This window comes from Arachis ipaensis, chromosome B3 (genome assembly GCF_059453495.1).
Source record: "Arachis ipaensis isolate K30076 ecotype BB chromosome B3, ASM5945349v1, whole genome shotgun sequence".
NCBI lineage: Eukaryota > Viridiplantae > Streptophyta > Magnoliopsida > Fabales > Fabaceae > Arachis > Arachis ipaensis.
This window is the reverse complement of record NC_142438.1, coordinates 135,991,191-136,009,022: the sequence shown is the minus strand read 5'-3', so window position 1 is coordinate 136,009,022 and position 17,832 is coordinate 135,991,191. Positions and strand designations below refer to the sequence as shown.

General features: G+C 33.4%; 2 protein-coding genes and 3 non-coding genes across 6 annotated transcripts; 3 read left to right on the top strand and 2 right to left on the bottom strand.

The window, feature by feature from the left end:
- Positions 1-416: 416 nt before the first annotated feature.
- LOC107631415 (sucrose synthase 5) lies at positions 417-4,823 on the bottom strand. Of its 2 annotated transcripts, none has more exons than XM_016334849.3 (15): positions 4,497-4,823; positions 4,259-4,413; positions 3,987-4,179; positions 3,762-3,880; positions 3,444-3,660; positions 3,101-3,196; positions 2,846-3,019; positions 2,636-2,752; positions 2,362-2,528; positions 2,024-2,248; positions 1,355-1,921; positions 1,129-1,267; positions 917-1,014; positions 726-752; positions 417-636 (listed from the first exon to the last, which is right to left on the bottom strand). In XM_016334849.3, exons 1-15 carry the CDS (start codon positions 4,740-4,742, stop codon positions 621-623), a joined length of 2,556 nt encoding a protein of 851 aa, XP_016190335.1. In that variant the 5' UTR covers positions 4,743-4,823; the 3' UTR covers positions 417-620. The 2 variants fall into 2 exon arrangements, with proteins under 2 accessions (XP_016190335.1, XP_016190336.1); XM_016334850.3 differs by having other exon boundaries at positions 726-749.
- Positions 4,824-5,915: 1,092 nt separating this feature from the next.
- LOC148572554 (small nucleolar RNA Z103) lies at positions 5,916-6,017 on the top strand. Its single transcript, XR_015880472.1, has one exon. It is a non-coding gene; the product is annotated as a small nucleolar RNA Z103 (small nucleolar RNA).
- A 79-nt stretch (positions 6,018-6,096) lies between these two features.
- On the top strand, positions 6,097-6,190 carry LOC148572553 (small nucleolar RNA Z103). Its single transcript, XR_015880461.1, has one exon. It is a non-coding gene; the product is annotated as a small nucleolar RNA Z103 (small nucleolar RNA).
- A 391-nt stretch (positions 6,191-6,581) lies between these two features.
- Positions 6,582-7,864, bottom strand: LOC107631416 (glutathione S-transferase F11-like). Its single transcript, XM_016334851.3, has 3 exons — positions 7,666-7,864; positions 7,396-7,444; positions 6,582-7,235 (listed from the first exon to the last, which is right to left on the bottom strand). Exons 1-3 carry the CDS (start codon positions 7,810-7,812, stop codon positions 6,790-6,792), a joined length of 642 nt encoding a protein of 213 aa, XP_016190337.1. The 5' UTR covers positions 7,813-7,864; the 3' UTR covers positions 6,582-6,789.
- Positions 7,865-9,120: 1,256 nt separating this feature from the next.
- Positions 9,121-9,194, top strand: TRNAI-AAU (transfer RNA isoleucine (anticodon AAU)). The gene has a single exon. It is a non-coding gene; the product is annotated as a tRNA-Ile (tRNA).
- The last annotated feature ends 8,638 nt before the right edge of the window (positions 9,195-17,832 follow it).

The following is a 17,832-nucleotide window of genomic DNA, read 5'->3' as shown; positions in this document are numbered from 1 at the left end:
TATAAATTTTTTTCGGTACATAATTAGAATAGAAGTTAACGATGTAAAATTATGATATATATATTAAGAGATATTTTTTTCTTAAAAAAAAATTGAACTTAAGACTATTGGTTATGAAATTAAAGAACTTACCATCTTGATTAATTTTAAGTTAATTATTATTGCATATTAATTGTTTTAAAACTATAACATAACTAAAAAACTGTATTATTAGGGTAATTTAATTTTTCTGATGTATATAGAAATAGAGTTTGATAAGTTTTTCTGTTGCTCCATCCATTCATGTCATTCTCTTCCAACAACAAAGAACAAAGGCTCGAAAGTTAAATAATTCTTCTATTGAGTTTTCTCACACAAAGGCCAAAGCAAATTACTTGTCACAGAGAAGCAACTTTTATTGAAACAATTACAGAATATTATTTAATTATTAATAATTTTGTAATTTATATAATGTGTAAATTTATTATCTTATTTAATAATAATTAAAGTCTCTTTTTTATTTTATCAACTTTCGAGCTTAATTCAACAATTAAGCATTAGAAAGAAAGACAGACACCAACATCCAGCACCGTGACAAGAAGAAGCATTATGAAGCACCCTAGCAATTGCTCCACTTGCTGTTATGCTCCAAATAAGCTAAAACGAAGAAATAAATTATTGAGTTGATAAATAAAAGAAAATCATGAACTTTTCAAGGACTATATAGCTATTATTAAGTAACTTACCTTTGCAATTTGGACTGTGAACGTCTGCTATAGCAAAAACAAATAAACTATATGTTAGCTTGGATTAAATGAAAAATCAATTTCTCATAAAGACATTATACACATCTTGAAAGCAGAAATAATTCAAGTGAAGGAAAATTTTTTTCAGTTACTTCAGTGTGAAGCTTTGTGTGAGGTGCTGATTGTTATACCTAGTTCCTTGTTTCTTCATACTCTGCTGCTTTGGCACTGGTTGAGGTGGTGGAGGAGGTGGTGGAGGTATATCACTTGGAACCGGTATAGTCTTCACCTGTGACATTTAATTTGGGACATCAGAATTGATAGTCATTCTTGATCATAACATTATATTAACTATTAGTAATTATTATGGATGTGTTTCAAAGGACTAAGCAGATTGACTTACCAAATTTTTTAACATAAGATTGTAGAACATCTGAATGTATCTCTTCTTGGCCTCTTTTTGCTCATTATTCACTCTCCTCCAAAATGCATAAATGTTTCCCATATCTAGCAACTTGTTTGCATAGATCTTCCAGGTATAGCTACAAAACAAATTCATCAAATTTTTTAGATTATTATTTTACATGTAGGTGTATTATAAATGTTAAATTGGTGTGAGTCTTGTTTACCATTCGTCTATGCGCTGCAATCCGGCCGCAGAAACCTTGTCCCAATATGTTGAATCTACTTGGCATTTTTCAAAGAAATCAGCAATTTTGTTGCTTGATTCTTCTCCATTAAGGGGATCAATATGGAAGCCAGAGATCCCATCTACAATGATTTCAGCTGGACCTCCTTGGTTGGTTGCAAAAGTAGGCAAGCCACAGTTCATTGCTTCAATGACAGTAAGGCCAAATGCTTCATACAAAGCAGGCTGCACGAAAGCTCCTTTCGTATCAGCAATGAAGCGATAGAGCTCACCATTTCGATATCTATCCGTCTGTGCAGCTATCCATCTAAATTGACCCTTGAGTTGGTACTTTTCAATCAAATCATGCATCTTTCTTATTTCTGCCATTTCCTCCCTATCTTTGGATTTTGAAGGGTCAAAGAAGCCTCCTACTATGACAAGGTTCACCAGGTTTCTCAATCTCTGGTTCTTCCCATACCATTCGGCTAAGCCGGTTAAGTTCTTGACAACATCAAACCTTGCCATTGAGAATATGATTGGTTTTCTTCTGTTTTCTAGATACCCACTGTTTCCATAATAATTTCAGCATAAAAAATTTGTAATTAAGGAAGAATATAGTGATTATTATCTGAGCACTAACTATAACAAGTGGCAAGTAGTCACTTACATATGCTCTTTGTTATCAACTTTGCTATATAATAGTTCCTCAATGGCAGCATTAAATTTAGTGAGTCTTTTGTCTTTCTCTGTGTTAGGAAAATAGACAGATTGGTCTGCTCCAGGTGCAGCTATGTTGAACTTGGGATCAAATACATTTATACCTGAAACAACCCTGCAGAGCCCTGGGAGTGTAAATGCTGCATGACTTTCATATTGTCCAGGTCTATCTTTGCTGCAAAAAACAAAAACTTTTTGTCACAAACTTATGTGTATATATTCTTCTTGATCTTTGAGTTCTAAGCTGTATAAGTGAATTTTCTTTTAATTTTTAATATGGATGCTAACCTTCCTGCAATTTCCTGATAGGTGCTGGTTATGATGAAATCAGCCGCATTCATTGCTACTGTATCGGCCATGAATTGACTTGAGAAATGATACTTGGGGTCTAGTTCTTTCCACTTGACATCTGAATCTTCATACTTAGTTTTCTCTAAAGCATGCGCTATAGTTCCCTGGAATTCAAGCAACGACTTAAGGAAATTATTACATAATGTAATAAAGGACATCATTGAAATTAAAGAGAAGTTGTCAAGGACAACTTAGAATAAGGGATAGTGACCTGGGTTATCCCAAGTTTGTTAGCCATAAGAGAAGCTACCAAATTTCCATCAGTGTAATTTCCAATAATAAGATCCGGTTTCCCTTCCATGAAGTCTAGCACCTTGGCTGTGGCATCCTATCATCATGAACCAAAGAACTGGTTAGGTGGAAATTTCATCATAACAGAACCTCCCAGGTTAAGATTCATAAAAGATGTTGTTACACATGCCTGAGAAAACCTCTCAAGATAAGGATAAATATCAAAGCGAGAAACCCATTGACGCAAGACTCCATTATCAGTTTGGAAAGGCACGCGCAGAATGTTGGAGTGCTTGGTATCAATGATTGGTTCCAACTCTTGGTTGCATTTGGTTCCTTGAGCATTTGGTATGAGCCTTGTGACCTGTCAAGTTCAATAGTATATTTGGATGTGTGTTTTTAAAGATTAAGTTAGAAACGGATCACTTTTTTGTAAGAACCTTACCACAAGAATCTGAGGCTTCACATTTAGCCCTTGTTGCTTAATTCTCATAAGCAACTCTGCCTCCAGAGCTCTCACTTGATCCAATATGTAAACTACCTGTTCCAAATAGCAATAGAGCAAAGGTTATAGTTTACAAAAGTTGTTATCCATAAAAGCAATCCCAAAATTTTCACTTTGTTAACTTTTTTTTTTTTTTTTAGCTTCTTTTGTCAATAATTAGTATTTTTTAACATATGATAAAGTCATCAAAACTTGCTTAAATTTTTTCCTTTCAAGAACTTGTCAAATTATCATAAAATTTACAAACAAAGGCTTTTAAGTAACTAGAGTCAAGAACTGCTACCTGTCCACCAGTGTCTGGCAATCCAAGAACATCAGCTTGGCCAAAATAACCATGGATGGAAAGGATGACAACATTGAATATTGTGGGAACTCTGCTGAAGAACTTCTCAAGATTCACTGGATCTGGAGCTTGGAGCACTTCTGACAAAAATCCCATTGTCTCCTTCACTCTTCCTGCAGTGTCTCCCCATCCTTTCTCAAATCCCCATTCCTTAAGCCTGCATTCAACATTGGTATTGATTATTGAGTCAAAAATCATGTTCCTCCTATATAATATATCTAAGAATATAAAGGGGTTGTTCTATTCTGTTCTGTTTACCTTAGCTCAAAATCTTGGTAGGGAGCATCCATGGGAGTTGCTGAGAGATATGCATTAGCCACAATAAGTGCAAGCTGAATCTTTGCAGCAGTGTTCAGTCTCTCATTCAGCATCAGTTTCTGACAATTGTAAATGAAAAATTGGAAGATACATAAATGTCAAAAAAAAAGAAAAAGTATATGTTTTATGGATTTTAAAAGTTTATGTTGTTGTTCTGGCACCTACTTCTCCTTGATGATTCAGTGATAACAAGTAGTCCACTATAGGCTGTGTTTTTGACAAATTGCCACTAAACTTTGATGTTAAGAACTTTGAGACAAAATGGAGTCCATTTCCGATCGAAGATGGTAAGATTAAACGGGGAATGGGGAAATCATAAGCTCCAAAATCCGCTTCGAATGAGTTTTCATCGTTTGCCCTGTGACATAGACCCCAGTTAACCATCGAAACAACAGAGTTGGTCACATTATTGATAAAAAAGAAAAAAAAATTGATACCAATTTTCATCATAGACCCGTTCCTTGAATTTGAGGTAGTCAGTGGAGGTTATAGCCTCAACTTTAAGGTCCTCAGAGTTGACTCTGACATGTTCCCAAACTCCAGGACTTTGCCTCACAGCAAACGCGACATATGGTGGATGAACAACAGCTTCCTGCATGCATGTTTCAAAGTTCCAGAAAGCAATGAAAGGTGACTTGTAAAGCAAGTTACAAGAAGAAAAAGGAATAAGCTAACCTGTGTATGGCTCAATATAAAGCCAAGATTGCCCTCCAAGACATGATCCCTTTCAGTCTTGTCATCTATGACTTGCTCCATTTCCTCCATCAGGTGATGGAGTTTCATTATCCTTCTTCCCTTCTCTAAGTAATTGGCAAAGCACCTCTTCATATGGTACCTACTCTGCCTCAATGCATCCGGCATGTTCTCCGTTATGGAATTCGTGCGCTTCAACTTCGGTGCTGAAGAAGAAGCAGCAGCCATTTCAACAAATAAAACGATGTAAACTAAGGCTTAGAAATTGGTATCTATGTCTTTGGTTGCTGCTCTAATGAGATGTGTCGCACTTTATATATACATTGCTATTTGCTTGTGTAGGGATAACTTTTTTGGGTGAAATTGGCCCCACTAGAGGAGGTGTTGATTGGTGCAATAGTTGGAGAAAGAACATTTTTCCAACACAAACGTGAATATATTTTCTAGGATTATTTGGTATCATTCTTTTCTTCTTTATGTCTCTTTGTGTTGTTGTGCTATAGCCAAAACATGTTTTTGTTTGTGGGGGTGTGTAAGCATGCATGAGAGAAAAAGAATCTAGTAAACTCTCATGTCCAAGCCATTTACTTTCTTCTTGATCTTATGCAAACAAATGGATACCATATTTCATATCAATCATATTAATTATACACTAAAATCAACCATTAAAATTAATATACATTAAAATATATAATAAATATTAAAAATAAATTAAATTACATATATATTTATATATAAATATATGATAACTAATTTTGATGGTTAATTTTAATATACAAATAATATTTTTGTATTTTTGTAGTTGAGTCTCTTTCGAGATTTCCGTTGATCACATCTAGTATTAATTTTTATAAATTTTTGTATTTTTATAAAAAAAGAATTGGTTAGAATATTGTTTCAAATATTAATCAGGCTCCGGCCTGTTAGTTATGGGCTAAATCCAATAGCAGGCCGAAAAATGGCCCAATAGATCATTCTCCCTTAAACGACCCGCATCCACCTTTCAAAACCAGGGTTTATTGAAATTTAAAATTAGGGTTTTCGTCCGCCGCACTCTTCCCTCTATAAAATAAAACACTGCTCAAGCTTCTATCCTTCACTTTTCTTTACTCTTCTCAGTTCTCTCTCAAAGTATCAATCTTTCTATTAGTGTTCCTTTTAGGGTTCTGGGTTGGCATGTTTGTGCCGAATTACGCGTCAATTACTGATTACCATTGCCCTAATCGAGTTGGGCACTGAGTATGAGCTGACGCCACATCAATTCCTTCCTGCAATTTAATGTGCATTGTCAACCCATTGATTTTAGTTCCTATTGCAGAATGGGAAATTCTCTTCTTTTGTCAAATTTTATGTTTGCAAATTTGATTTTGAATCTAGGTATTGAATATTGAGAGAGTTGGAATTGAAATGATGACACTTTCCCCATATGATCGAAGTTGATTCTAACTTTGCTATATACATAAATTCAGTCTTCTGAATTTCCAAGCCAAAATTCTGATCTTCATACCAACTCAATTTTTTTTGTTTGATTAGGTTATATTTTTTATTTTTGTTTTCTATGCTAGGAACTATTTTTTAAATGATGGAAGTGATGATTATTTCCCCAGATGATCGACGCTGATATTACTGTGCGATTTTTTCTCGTTAGAGAAACCAAGCCAATTAATCTGATCCATCTTTTTAAATAAACAATTATTTACACACTTTAATTGTTGATATTAGATTTCAGTATATTGCTAATTATTTTATGTAGTGGAGGAATCAAACAAGGGTATTTGACACTAAAATCTTTTATATTTTGGTATATCTTAATACCCATAGAATTTATACTCCAGATACTATAAAAACATAAGTTTAATGCTTGGATTTTAAAATCAGTAGAATTCAAGTTTGGCTCTTCTGTAATATCAATATCATATCCAGAATTAGGATTTTTTGTTATTGTTATTTATTTATTTTTATCATTTTCAGTCTTTGATTTCATTGAACATCTTCTGTCCTTCGAAAAATCTAAAAGTACCTAACAAGTTAATTATGTAAGAAAATATTATAAATGAAAAAATAAATTAATTTCATAAGAAATTCTGCCAACATTTTTATTCTGTGCGCCAAATACATAGGAACACATCATCAAGGATCAAGCACATTTGACATTCAAACATGAAATTTCTGTTTTATATATTGCTGGACAAACACAATGATTTGGCACACACGAAAGCTTACATTATATAAAAACATAAGATATTTATTATTAATAAGTTTAAACATTTCGTAATTAATGAATCAAATTCTTCAATTTTTTCCAAGCTGGCCTGCTTGCTATTTTCTGCCACCAAGCATTAACATTGGTCCTCTGAGTGATCAAGTGGCCCAACTTGGCATCCTCAATGAGATGATCGATCCCCGGAAGGTGACTAAGATCGGCCAAAGTGAAGGTGTCTCCGGCGAGATAAGCGCTCTCTGAGAGCCTCTTGTCGTAGACATCAAGCACCTTCTCTAGCTTCTGCTCAGAGCTATGAGCCAAAGCCAAGTCCCCTGGCTGACCCATCTTTGGTAGGATCACAAGTTGAAGCATGAGAGTGAAACACAAATCATTGAAGTTGTGTGCTTCTACTTCAAGCCACTGGTCCACCAGTGCTCTCTCCTCTAAGGTTGTACCTAATAGATTAGGACCACTCTCTGCATGTTTTGCTGCGTAGTACTTTACTATTGCCCTTGACTCTGAATCCAAAATTAGAATTTAATTTAAGACATGGGAAATTAATGATGTGTTTGTTTCATATAATAACCTAAATCAGTAAAAAGGCTTTGTCAACTTAAAATAAAGGTCCAACTATAGAAATGATTTGAGAAAATAAGATCAAAGAATGAAGGAACATACCAAAGAGTCTGAAATCCCCGTCTTCCACAACTGGCACTTGACCAAAAGGCTGCAAAATAAAAAAGAACCACACTATTTATTTAGTATATACAGAAGAATCAATAACAACACAATAGCACGAGTAATTTCTTTTCTAAAAATTCTCCAAAATTATGGCTATTTATCTTCTAAAATGTATCATGTATATATAATTAAATGTCTCAATCTCCCATGACATGTTTATGTGAGTATAATGTAACACGATCTCTCAATTATATGTCGACTTATCACCTGTTTCAGAAGAAAATGAGGTTGCTTTTGCTCTCCGTGATCAAGGTCAACATGGACAATTTCAAAGTCAACCCCTTTCTCTAAGAGGCAAGCCAACACTCTCTGAGGGCAGGCTGCTGTTCTTGGACCATATACCTTCACCACCATTTTCTCTGTTTTTGTAGGCAAATTAAATTGTATATTAAGCTAATATGTCTTCAAAATCTTGGATGCCAGTGCTGAATATATAATGGATGGCCCTATTACTGCTTCTACGAGTTACATTCTCCAACCAACCTGGGGGTTAACACGTGATGACGTCCACATTCGTCCCCATTTTTATGAATTGTGTATATCAATTTAAAGGATTGAGATGTTCATAATTTATGTCATCTTAATTCAGTACTGTTATAATTCATTACTCTTAACTCGTAAATAATCACATACCAAATAGTTTACTTTTGTCTTTTAATGAATTGTAATGCTTTTAACCGGAACGTATAGCAAACGGTGATTAGATGTAAGTTATTTTTATTCAACGGCTTAAGCTTGATTAAAAGAATTGGTTTTCCGATAAATAATTTTTCACCAATAAAAATATTTGCCCACAATTACATCTACATGTCACGCATTCATGACAATTATTCTCACACAAATCAATTTTAGTTTTGTTACTGAAGCACACGCACGTCTAAAAATACAGTTCTTATTCATTACTTTGGTATTTAAATTGTTTCCAATTAATAAAATAAAAAATTCCTATTAATTGTTAAAAAGATATTAGATCAACATGGTGTTTGAGATGGGGGAAAATAATGTACGTATAGTGAAATTGTTGTGAATTTATATTTCATTCTAAGGTAATAGAATGACGAGTCAATAGTGTGTGTGGGTACAAATTTATGTCATCAAACTATTTTTCTTTGAAGAAAAAAAGCTTGAAGGGATATTATTATATTATATATGCATGTACATTTTGATCCACCGTTCCTTGTCTTACAATAATTATGTACTGCTTACCGGTGGTTGGGGATATGATGCATTGTTCTCTATGTGATTTGCATGATTTACTTTTTTTTCTCTGAATACTCTTGTTTTGTGATATTTATTTTGTTTTATTTTTGTAATGTGGAACAATTTAAAATTAGCTTTATTTTATAATTTTTAATTTAAATTGAATAATAATACTAATAAATTAACATACTGATGTAAAAGATAATTAGAACAATAATGCTTATTCTTGAAACTCTTAAGAATTTCTGTTTATTACTTTCAGTTAAACCCCACTTGCCATTTTATTGTCGTGGTTTGTGGTGATTCTGTTTTCCCGTACTTTTAATTAGCTATTGGATCACACAAGTAATTAAACAGATCCCTTTTACGTGGAATTTCTTAAAAATAAATTTAAAAACAATATTCAAAACTTTATTTAAATTAAACTGTAAATAACTTATTATAAAGTATTGTAAATCAACTGGCCTATTAGCTCAGTTGGTTAGAGCGTCGTGCTAATAACGCGAAGGTCGCAGGTTCGAGACCTGCATGGGCCAATTTAAATGTTTTTGTATAAATTAGTGTTACCTTTATTTGTGCTTCACTATAATTTGTATAAACAAAATTATAGTTTTCGTTTGAGTTTTCAGTCCAACAAAGTCTTCAACTTTTTCTTCTTTTTTAATTTTCGACTCCTTAAAGAATACTTTATAACTACCAATAAACTTATATATTACCATAGTTATTATATTATCTTAAAAATTTCACGTGTAACTTTGTTAAATAGGCCAATTCCATAATACTACTATGAAGAGGGCTTATCATATTATCCTATAATTAATTGCAGTTTACATAAACAATTTTCTCTTGGTCATCACTATCAAAATAGTGGAATTCAAGTTTGGCTCTTCTGTTACAAATACAAATATCATATCCAGAATTAGGATTTTTTGTTATTGTTATTTATTTATTTTTATCATTTTCAGACTTTGATTCCATTGTACATTGAACATCCCTCAGTCCTTAAAATCTAAATGTACCTAAACGGTAAAGTTTGAAGTTATACCACAATGAAACAAGTTTAATTAAAAGTTATATATCAATGCAAGTTAATAATATAAATGAAGAAAAAATTCACTTTCACAAGAAATTCTGCCAACATTTTTATTCTATGAGCCAAATACATCGGAACACATCATCAAGTATCAAGCACATTTGGCATCCAAATATGAAATTTCTCTGTTTTATTTATTGCAAGACAAATCAATTTTGTGGATCATTATATTCTTGGCCGCTATGCTCATCTGTTTTTAACAAACACAATTGATTTGGCACACACAAAAGCTTACATTTTATAAAAACATAGGATATTTATTATTAATAAGTTTAAACATTTCGTAATTAATGAATCAAATTCTTCAAAATTTTCCAAGCTGGCCTGCTTGCTATTTTCTGCTACCAAGCATAAACATTGGTCTTCTATAGTGCTAGAAATGAGTCGAACTAGACCAAACTCGAACTCAACTCATAAAATTTAGACTTGACTCACGATTCGACTCATTAACATTCGAGCCTATTTCGTAAACTCAAGTTCGGTTCAATAAAAACTCACAAGCTGACTCGAGCTCACGAGTTAACTCGAATAATAGAAATATAATCTATAATTCTATATCAATAAATTATATTTTATATATATTAAAAAATATTCAAAGAAAGATAAATTTTATATATTATCTATCTATCAATTATAAATTTTTTATTAATATCCTATATCAAAATTATATATAAAAAATAACATAAAATTTTAAAAAATTAAAAGCAATAATATATATAAAATTATATATTACTATATTAATACGTATATGTTGAGTTTGAAAAACTTAAATTATTATGATGATCAAACATTATTAAAATATTAATTAAAAAATTATTATTTCAATATTAGCTTCCAATTATTTGGTTAATGTATTTGTTAGTGTGCAGATTTTGATTATTGGGCCAAAAGCATTTCAAACCCAAAAAACTATCAGCCTTGAATAAAGAAAATTTCATTCTAATTGGCTGAATTGTTTAATAGGACAACAAAGCTAATTGGACTGGAGAAACTAATACAAAGCCCAAGTCAATATTGTCCTGGCCTAACATCATCATAGATTTGAAATTGAAGAAGGAAAGAATGGAAGAGGAATGGTTCGGTTACCCACTCCATTAGTTAATGAAATTCAAATCTTAATTCAATTGAATGCATGCATAGGTAAGCGAAACTCAAAATTAAATTGAGTTAATAGTGCATTGAAAGCTTTCTCTCTTCTCTCTCCTATCTTTTATCCATTCGGTCACTTCAATCTTGAAAAGAAGCAAGTAAAACTTATCAGAAGAAGTCATCAAAAGTTATGAAAGAAGAAAAGCCTAGGATAAAGAAAAGCTATGAAAAAAGGAAGATCTGAATCAAGGCATGGAAGATCTTTGCCATTGAAGGAAAGATTTTTGAAGATGGCTTCAAGATCTTGATACCAAGAAAAGAAAGGATCTGTCTCGGTTAGAGAAGAAGATCTCAATTGCAAAAGTTCATTTTCATTTTTGTTTATCAAAGAAGGTAGATAGCCTCTGGAGCTACTGAGAGGAAGATGCAAAAATGGAAAACAAGAAGCTGTCCTGGGTCACAGATTCATCAAGGGTCAGAGTTTTTTCTTGGAGCCAAAGTCAAGATCAAGGGATCAGAGTGAAGGAACTTGATGAGAAGGGTTAAGAGAGGTACATGCATGTTAGTTTTGTTTTGTTTTTCCCTCTCTCTTCTCTTTGTCCGAGCCGTTGCTACTCTGAGTTGGAGAAGAAGGTGCTTGGTTGAACCGGTTTCAACCTTGGAAACTTCTCCTTCTATAATAAGGATGAATGGCCAAGGGTTGAGACAAAGAGAAAAAGTGAAAGCACAGAGTTCTCATAGCTACCTAAGCTTCCTGAGTTCTTCTCCTTCAAAGATGTTCATTTTGTTTTATTTTTCTTAGTTTTGTCTGTCTGAGTCTCATGGTGAAAAAAGGCAAACATGGTGAGGTTTGTAAGAAAAAGTCAGCGAGAGAAAAAATGCAGTGATCAAAATTAGAGAAGAAGCCATAGATGTCTCAGAGTTTCTTTGTACATCTTTCTGTTGTGTTTCATGATTATGTGGGGATTCTCTTGCAAGTTGGGTTAGTACTTTGCGATTGAAAGTTAGGTTTTGAGTCCTAGTCAAATTCAGATTGGTGTAAAATCTGGGTTTGTCCCTAATAGGATTGGGTAGATCCTAGGAAAAGAATTGGTGTTTGTAATCTTGTAAAAGATAGTGAAATTCCATCATCATTGTGATGGAGACTGGATGTAGGATGCATTGCACTTAGCAGCTGAACCAGGATACTTCTTGGTGTGATTCTCTCTTCTCTACTTCTTCTCTATTTCTGGTTCGCAGGAGACAGAATGAAAAATGTCTCTCAACTTGTTACGAGACAAAACAAAAATGTCTCTTAACTTGTTATGAGACAAAAAGTGAAAATATCTCCTAAAGTTCCTTTAAAAGTCAGAAAGTAATATTCAGCAAAAAGGGAGGCTAAGATTCAACCCCCCTTCTCTTAGCCACTGATTACCATCAATTGGTATCAGAGTTTGGTCTCAAAGAGATCAAGCTTTGCAGCTTGGAGAAAAGATCCTGATGGAGGTTAACAGTGGCTCAAATCTGGTGGCCTATACTCTGACAGAATGGCAGTCAAGTAACAAACCTCCATTCTTCAATGGGAAAAACTACAGCTACTGGAAAGAAAGAATGGAAATCTTTATTCAGTCTGTAGATTACAGGCTTTGGAAGATAATCCTGGAAGGTCTACAATTTTCAACCACCACTGGAGCTAATGAAGTGGTTGCTCCCAAGGTTGAGGCCGATTGGAATGAAGATGACAGAAAGAAAATAGAGTTCAATGCTAAAGTTGTCAACTTGCTCAACTGTGCGGTCAGCTTCGATGAATACCGACGAGTATCAAGATGCACAACAACAAAGAAAATCTGGGACAAACTTCAAGTCACTCATGAAGGCACAAACCAAGTCAAAAGATCCAGAATAGACATGCTGAACAGAGACTATGAAATATTCTCAATGAAGAAAGGAGAAACAATCGATGAAATATTTGAAAGATTCAACATTATCATCACTGGCTTGGATGCTATGGGAATCAGACATCCAGAATCTGTGCTTGTGAGGAGAATATTGAGATGTCTCACTAAAGAGTGAGAAACCAAGGCTAAAATAATAGCTGAGAGTAGTGGTATTGATGAAATGACATATGATGATCTGAGAGGAAACTTACTTGCTTTTGAAAACATTTATTTAAAGAGAGATACAAAAAAGAAAGGTGTTGCTCTCAAATCAATCACTGAATCTCTGGATGATGAATCCAGTGATAATTTATCTGACGATGATTTTATTTTATTTACTAAGAAATTCAGGAAAATGATGAAACTGAAGGAACGGAACAAAGGAGGCGGTTCAAGGAAACTAAAGAGGGATCTGAGCAAGGTGATCTACTACAACTGTAAAGAAACTGGACACTTCAAGTTTGATTGTCCAAAACTAAAGAAGGAGGAAAAATCGAAAAGAGAAAAGAGGAAAGGACTCATGGCATCATGGGAAGACTTGGAGAATGATTCGGATGAAGAAGAGAAAACTGAAACCAAGTCCCAAACCTGTCTCATGGTTGACATAGTAAACGAGGTAATATTTCCTGAATCTTCAACTGAAGACCTTCATCTTATGATAGATCATCTCAATGGAAAAATCAGATGCTTCTTAGATGAAAACTATGATCTTGAATCTCAAGTTACCATTTTAAAAGTAGAAAATAGTTTTCTCAAAGATAAATTAAGGGAAGCCGAAACTGCTGTTGATCTTGTTGAAGAAAATAAGCGGTTGAAAGCTGAACTTAAGAGCTGTGAATTTCATCATTCTGTGATTGCAAATCTAAACTATTTTGAGGAAAATGAGTGGCTACATAAAGAGGTAAAAATACTTAAAGAGGATTTAGCCAGCTTTGCTCAAAGTTCTAAAAATTTAAATAAACTCTTGACTAGTCAAAAATCTCTTTATGATAAAGTTGGTTTGGGTTTTTACAAATCTAAAAAATTTATTAAAAAATTTTCTTTTACCAATATGGCATCCTCTTCGGATGACATAAGGTTTCAAAACCAAACAAGTTTTAAAAAAATAGCAACTCAAAAATTTTGTAGATTATGCAATCGAAATGGACATTTTCCTATTCAGTACTTCATAAGTGAATGGATGATTGGAGATAAAGTTTACAAGATTGTTTATGATTATAATGGTTTGGGACAAAAGAGATGGTTTGACATTAAAGGATCCAAAAAGATTTGGATACCTAAGGTCACTTAAGTGTTTTTGTAGGTTTGCCTAGCATCCAAGAGAAAAGACAACATGCGGTACATGGATAGTGGGTGCTCTAGGCATATGACTAGAAAGTCAACATTCTTCATCAAGCTTGATGAGTATGATGGAGGTTTTGTTACTTTCGGTGACAATGAAAAGGAAAAGATAGTGGCCATAGGTAAAGTGGGTAAGAACTTCTCTTTTTTCATTAATGATGTTTTGCTTGTTGACGGATTAAAGCACAATCTACTAAGCATTAGCCAATTGTGTAATCTTGGATATTTGGTTATTTTTATAAAATTGGATTGCTTGGTTATTTGTGAAAAATCTGGTGATATTTTGTTTGAAGCAAAAAGATGCAATAATGTGTATGGATTAACTCTAGAGGATTTAAAGGATCAAAATGTAACTTGTTTTACCTCTCTTGAATCTGAAAAATGGCTTTGGCATAAGAAATTAGGACATGCAACTATGTGTAATTTCTAAGCTTGTTAAAAAAAATTTATTTAGAAGAATTCCAAACATTAAATTTGATAAAGATATTACTTGTGATGCTTGTCAACTAGGCAAACAAGTAAGATCATCTTTTAAACCCAAAGATAGAATTTTCACTAAAAGGCTATTGGAAATGTTACATATTAATCTATTTGGTCCTACTAGAATACAAAGTTTGGGAGGAAAACATTATGGTTTGGTAATGGTGGATGATTACTCTAGATTTGGTTGGGTTCTTTTCTTAGCTCACAAATATGATGCGTTCTATGATTTTTCTTCTCTTTGTAAAAAGATCTAAAATGAAAGAGATTTAAAAATTGCCTGCTTGAGAAGTGATCATGAAAATGAGTTTGAAATCAAGATTTTGAAAACGTTGTGATGAATTTGGAATAGCATATAACTTTTTATGCTCAAGAACACCTCAACAAAATGGGGTTGTTGAAAGAAGGAATAGAAGCCTTCAAAAAATGACTAGGGCTATGCTTTGTGAAAATAATATTCCAAAGTTTTTGTGGGTTGAAGCTGCAAACACAACTTGTTATATTTTAAATAGAATCATCATTAGAAAAGGTTTAAAGAAAACTCCATATGAGTTTTGGAAAGGAACCCACTACTTAATCTTAAGTATTTTCATATTTTTGGATGCAAATATTTTGTACTTAACAATAAAGAAAATCTTAGAAAATTTGATCCAAAATCTTATGAAGAAATGTTTGTCGGATGCTCCACCACTAACAAAGCTTTTAGAGTTTACCTCAAAGAACATAGAATAATAGAAAAATCCATACATGTGTCTTTTTGTGATTCTAACTCTATTCCAAGTGTTGTGTTAGATGATGATGCAGGTAGTGAAACTGATGTGAATCAACAAGTCAGTCAAGAAAATTCAAAGTCTGTCCCAGCTATTGAATCTGTCTGTCCAGAATCGTCTCTTCAGAATGAAGGAGACATTTCTGTTTTGTCTCCTGAACAAGTCAGAGAATCCAGAACAGAGTTGCCTACTGAAACTCATCAAGATAGAACCTTTCCTCAAAGGCCACATGAATGAAAAATTTTTGAAGGGTTACCCTCATGAATTTATCATTGGTCATCTTTCACAAGGCATAACCACTAGATCCTCAAGCAAGAAGCAAATAGAACTAAGCAATGTTGCCTTCCTGTCCTAAATGGAACCTCTCAATATGAAGCAAGCTCTTGAAGACCCCTCATGGGTTAAAATGATGGAAGAAGAGCTAGCACAATTTGAAAAGAATAAGATTTGGACCAGTGTACCAAATCCAAATGGTAAAAAGGTAACCGGTACAAAATGGATTTTCAAAAATAAATTGGGTAAGGATGGTAGTGTTGTTCGTAACAAGGTTAAACTAGTGGCCCAAGGTTACGATCAAGAGGAAGGTATAGATTTTGATGAGTCATTTACTCCAGTTACAAGAATGGAAGCAATTAGGTTGCTTCTTGCCTATGCTGCTCACAAGGGTTTTAAAATGTTTCAAATGGATGTCAAATGTGCTTTTCTTAATGGTTTTATAGATAGAGAAGTATTTGTGGCTCAACCCCCCAGTTTTGAAAGCAAAGAGTTTTCAAATCATGTTTTTAAACTCTCAAAGGATCTTTATGGCATTAGGCATGCTCCAAGAGCTTGGTATGAAAGGCTTAGTGTCTTCTTGTTGGAAAATAATTTTCAAAGGGGTACCACCGATACTAATTTGTTTATAAAAGAATCTAATGATGATATTTTGCTTGTTCAAGTTTATGTGGATGATATTGTGTTTGGATCGGCCAATGAATCCTTGTGTGAAGAGTTTGGAAAACTAATGACTAGTGAGTTTGAAATGAGTTTGATGGGAGAATTAACTTTTTTTCTTGGTCTTTAAATCAAACAAACTCCTAGTGATATTTTTATTCACCAAAAAAAATATGCCAAAGAGTTAATCAAGAAATTTAGCCTAGAAAACTCCAAACCAATGGGAACTCCTATGCATCCAAACACTAAAATTGACAAAGATGAAAAAGTCAAAGATGCGGATGAAACAAAGTATAGGGTGTATGTTCTAGATTTCAATCTCACCCAAAAGAATCCCATCTTTCAGCCGTCAAAAGAATCATTAGATACATTAAGGGCACATGTGATTTTGGCTTGTGGTATCCTAAATATAATGAGTTTGGTGCAATAGGATTTTGTGATGCAGATTACGCGGGAGACCGAGTGGATAGAAGAAGCACGTCCGGAATGTGTTGCTTTCTTGGAAGTTCACTTAACATGTGGTCTAGCAAGAAGCAAGCCACTGTTGCTTTATCCACAGCTGAAGTCGAATATATCTCTGCAGCTGCTTGTTGCTCTCAACTTTTATGGTTTAAAACTCAATTGGAAGATTACAAATTAAAAATCAATAGTATACCTTTATTTTGTGATAATATGAGTGTAATAAACATTTCAAAAAATTCTGTACTGCACTCTAAAACCAAGCACATTGAGGTTCGATATCACTTTATTAGGGAACATGTGCAAAATGGTACTATTGATATCCAATTTGTAAAATCTGAAGAGCAACTTGCTGATATTTTCACTAAACCTCTATGTGAAGACAGATTTTGTTCATTAAGAAACAGTTTAGGGATGATGGATTTAAGTTCTGTTGAAAAAATGTGATTTTTATGCCTCTGTGTGTTTTTGTCTCATAGGCACCAGGGAGACAAATCTGGGCAAATGATAAACTCTTTAAAGGAAGACTTGTATAAAGCCCAGGAAATTTGTGGATTAAAAATGAAGAACGGTGCCCTATTGCCTAGCATGTTGTAACCACCTTTTGGGCCTATGTAAGATAAAGTTTGTCCACATGATATAGGCTCATTATCTTTAAATCATAAAACTCTTTTAATTTTTGAAATTAATTTTTTAACATGCCATCACTTTACTCCATTTTAAGTCATGTCAGTTTTAATCTTTTGTCATTCCTCATGACTTCTATTTTCAGTTTTCAAGTTTTTAAAAAATTCAAATTAATTTTTGAAAACCGTTTTCATTAATGATTTTGCTTTAAAAGAGAAGGTTTGTTCCTAACATTAATGACAGTTCTTTTACTCCTAAAAGGCGAATCATATCAAAGGGTAGATGTTTGTGATACCCTTGTTCTTTATACTATTTTGAACTCCATTCCCATATCTTTAGCTTACTTTATGATTCGTCATATGCGGGACTGTGTTCGTAGTGACAAGAAATCTAATCTGCCATATGGTATGTTCCTGACATGTATTTTTGAGCATTTTAATGTGGATCTCAGTAATGAGCCAGTTGA

What these genes read in the sequence shown, in the direction of transcription:
- LOC107631415 (XM_016334849.3), bottom strand. Translation starts at nt 4,742, where the DNA reads ATGGCTGCTGCTTCTTCTTCAGCACCGAAGTTGAAGCGCACGAATTCC. An exon ending in CACTGAATCATCAAGGAGAA is followed by an intron (nt 3,881 to 3,986) that starts GTAGGTGCCAGA and finishes TACAATTGTCAG; the next exon opens with AAACTGATGCTGAATGAGAG. An exon ending in TGAAGCCTCAGATTCTTGTG is followed by an intron (nt 3,020 to 3,100) that starts GTAAGGTTCTTA and finishes TGAACTTGACAG; the next exon opens with GTCACAAGGCTCATACCAAA.
- LOC107631416 (XM_016334851.3), bottom strand. Translation starts at nt 7,812, where the DNA reads ATGGTGGTGAAGGTATATGGTCCAAGAACAGCAGCCTGCCCTCAGAGA. An exon ending in CTCATTTTCTTCTGAAACAG is followed by an intron (nt 7,445 to 7,665) that starts GTGATAAGTCGA and finishes TTTATTTTGCAG; the next exon opens with CCTTTTGGTCAAGTGCCAGT. An exon ending in CGGGGATTTCAGACTCTTTG is followed by an intron (nt 7,236 to 7,395) that starts GTATGTTCCTTC and finishes TTTTGGATTCAG; the next exon opens with AGTCAAGGGCAATAGTAAAG.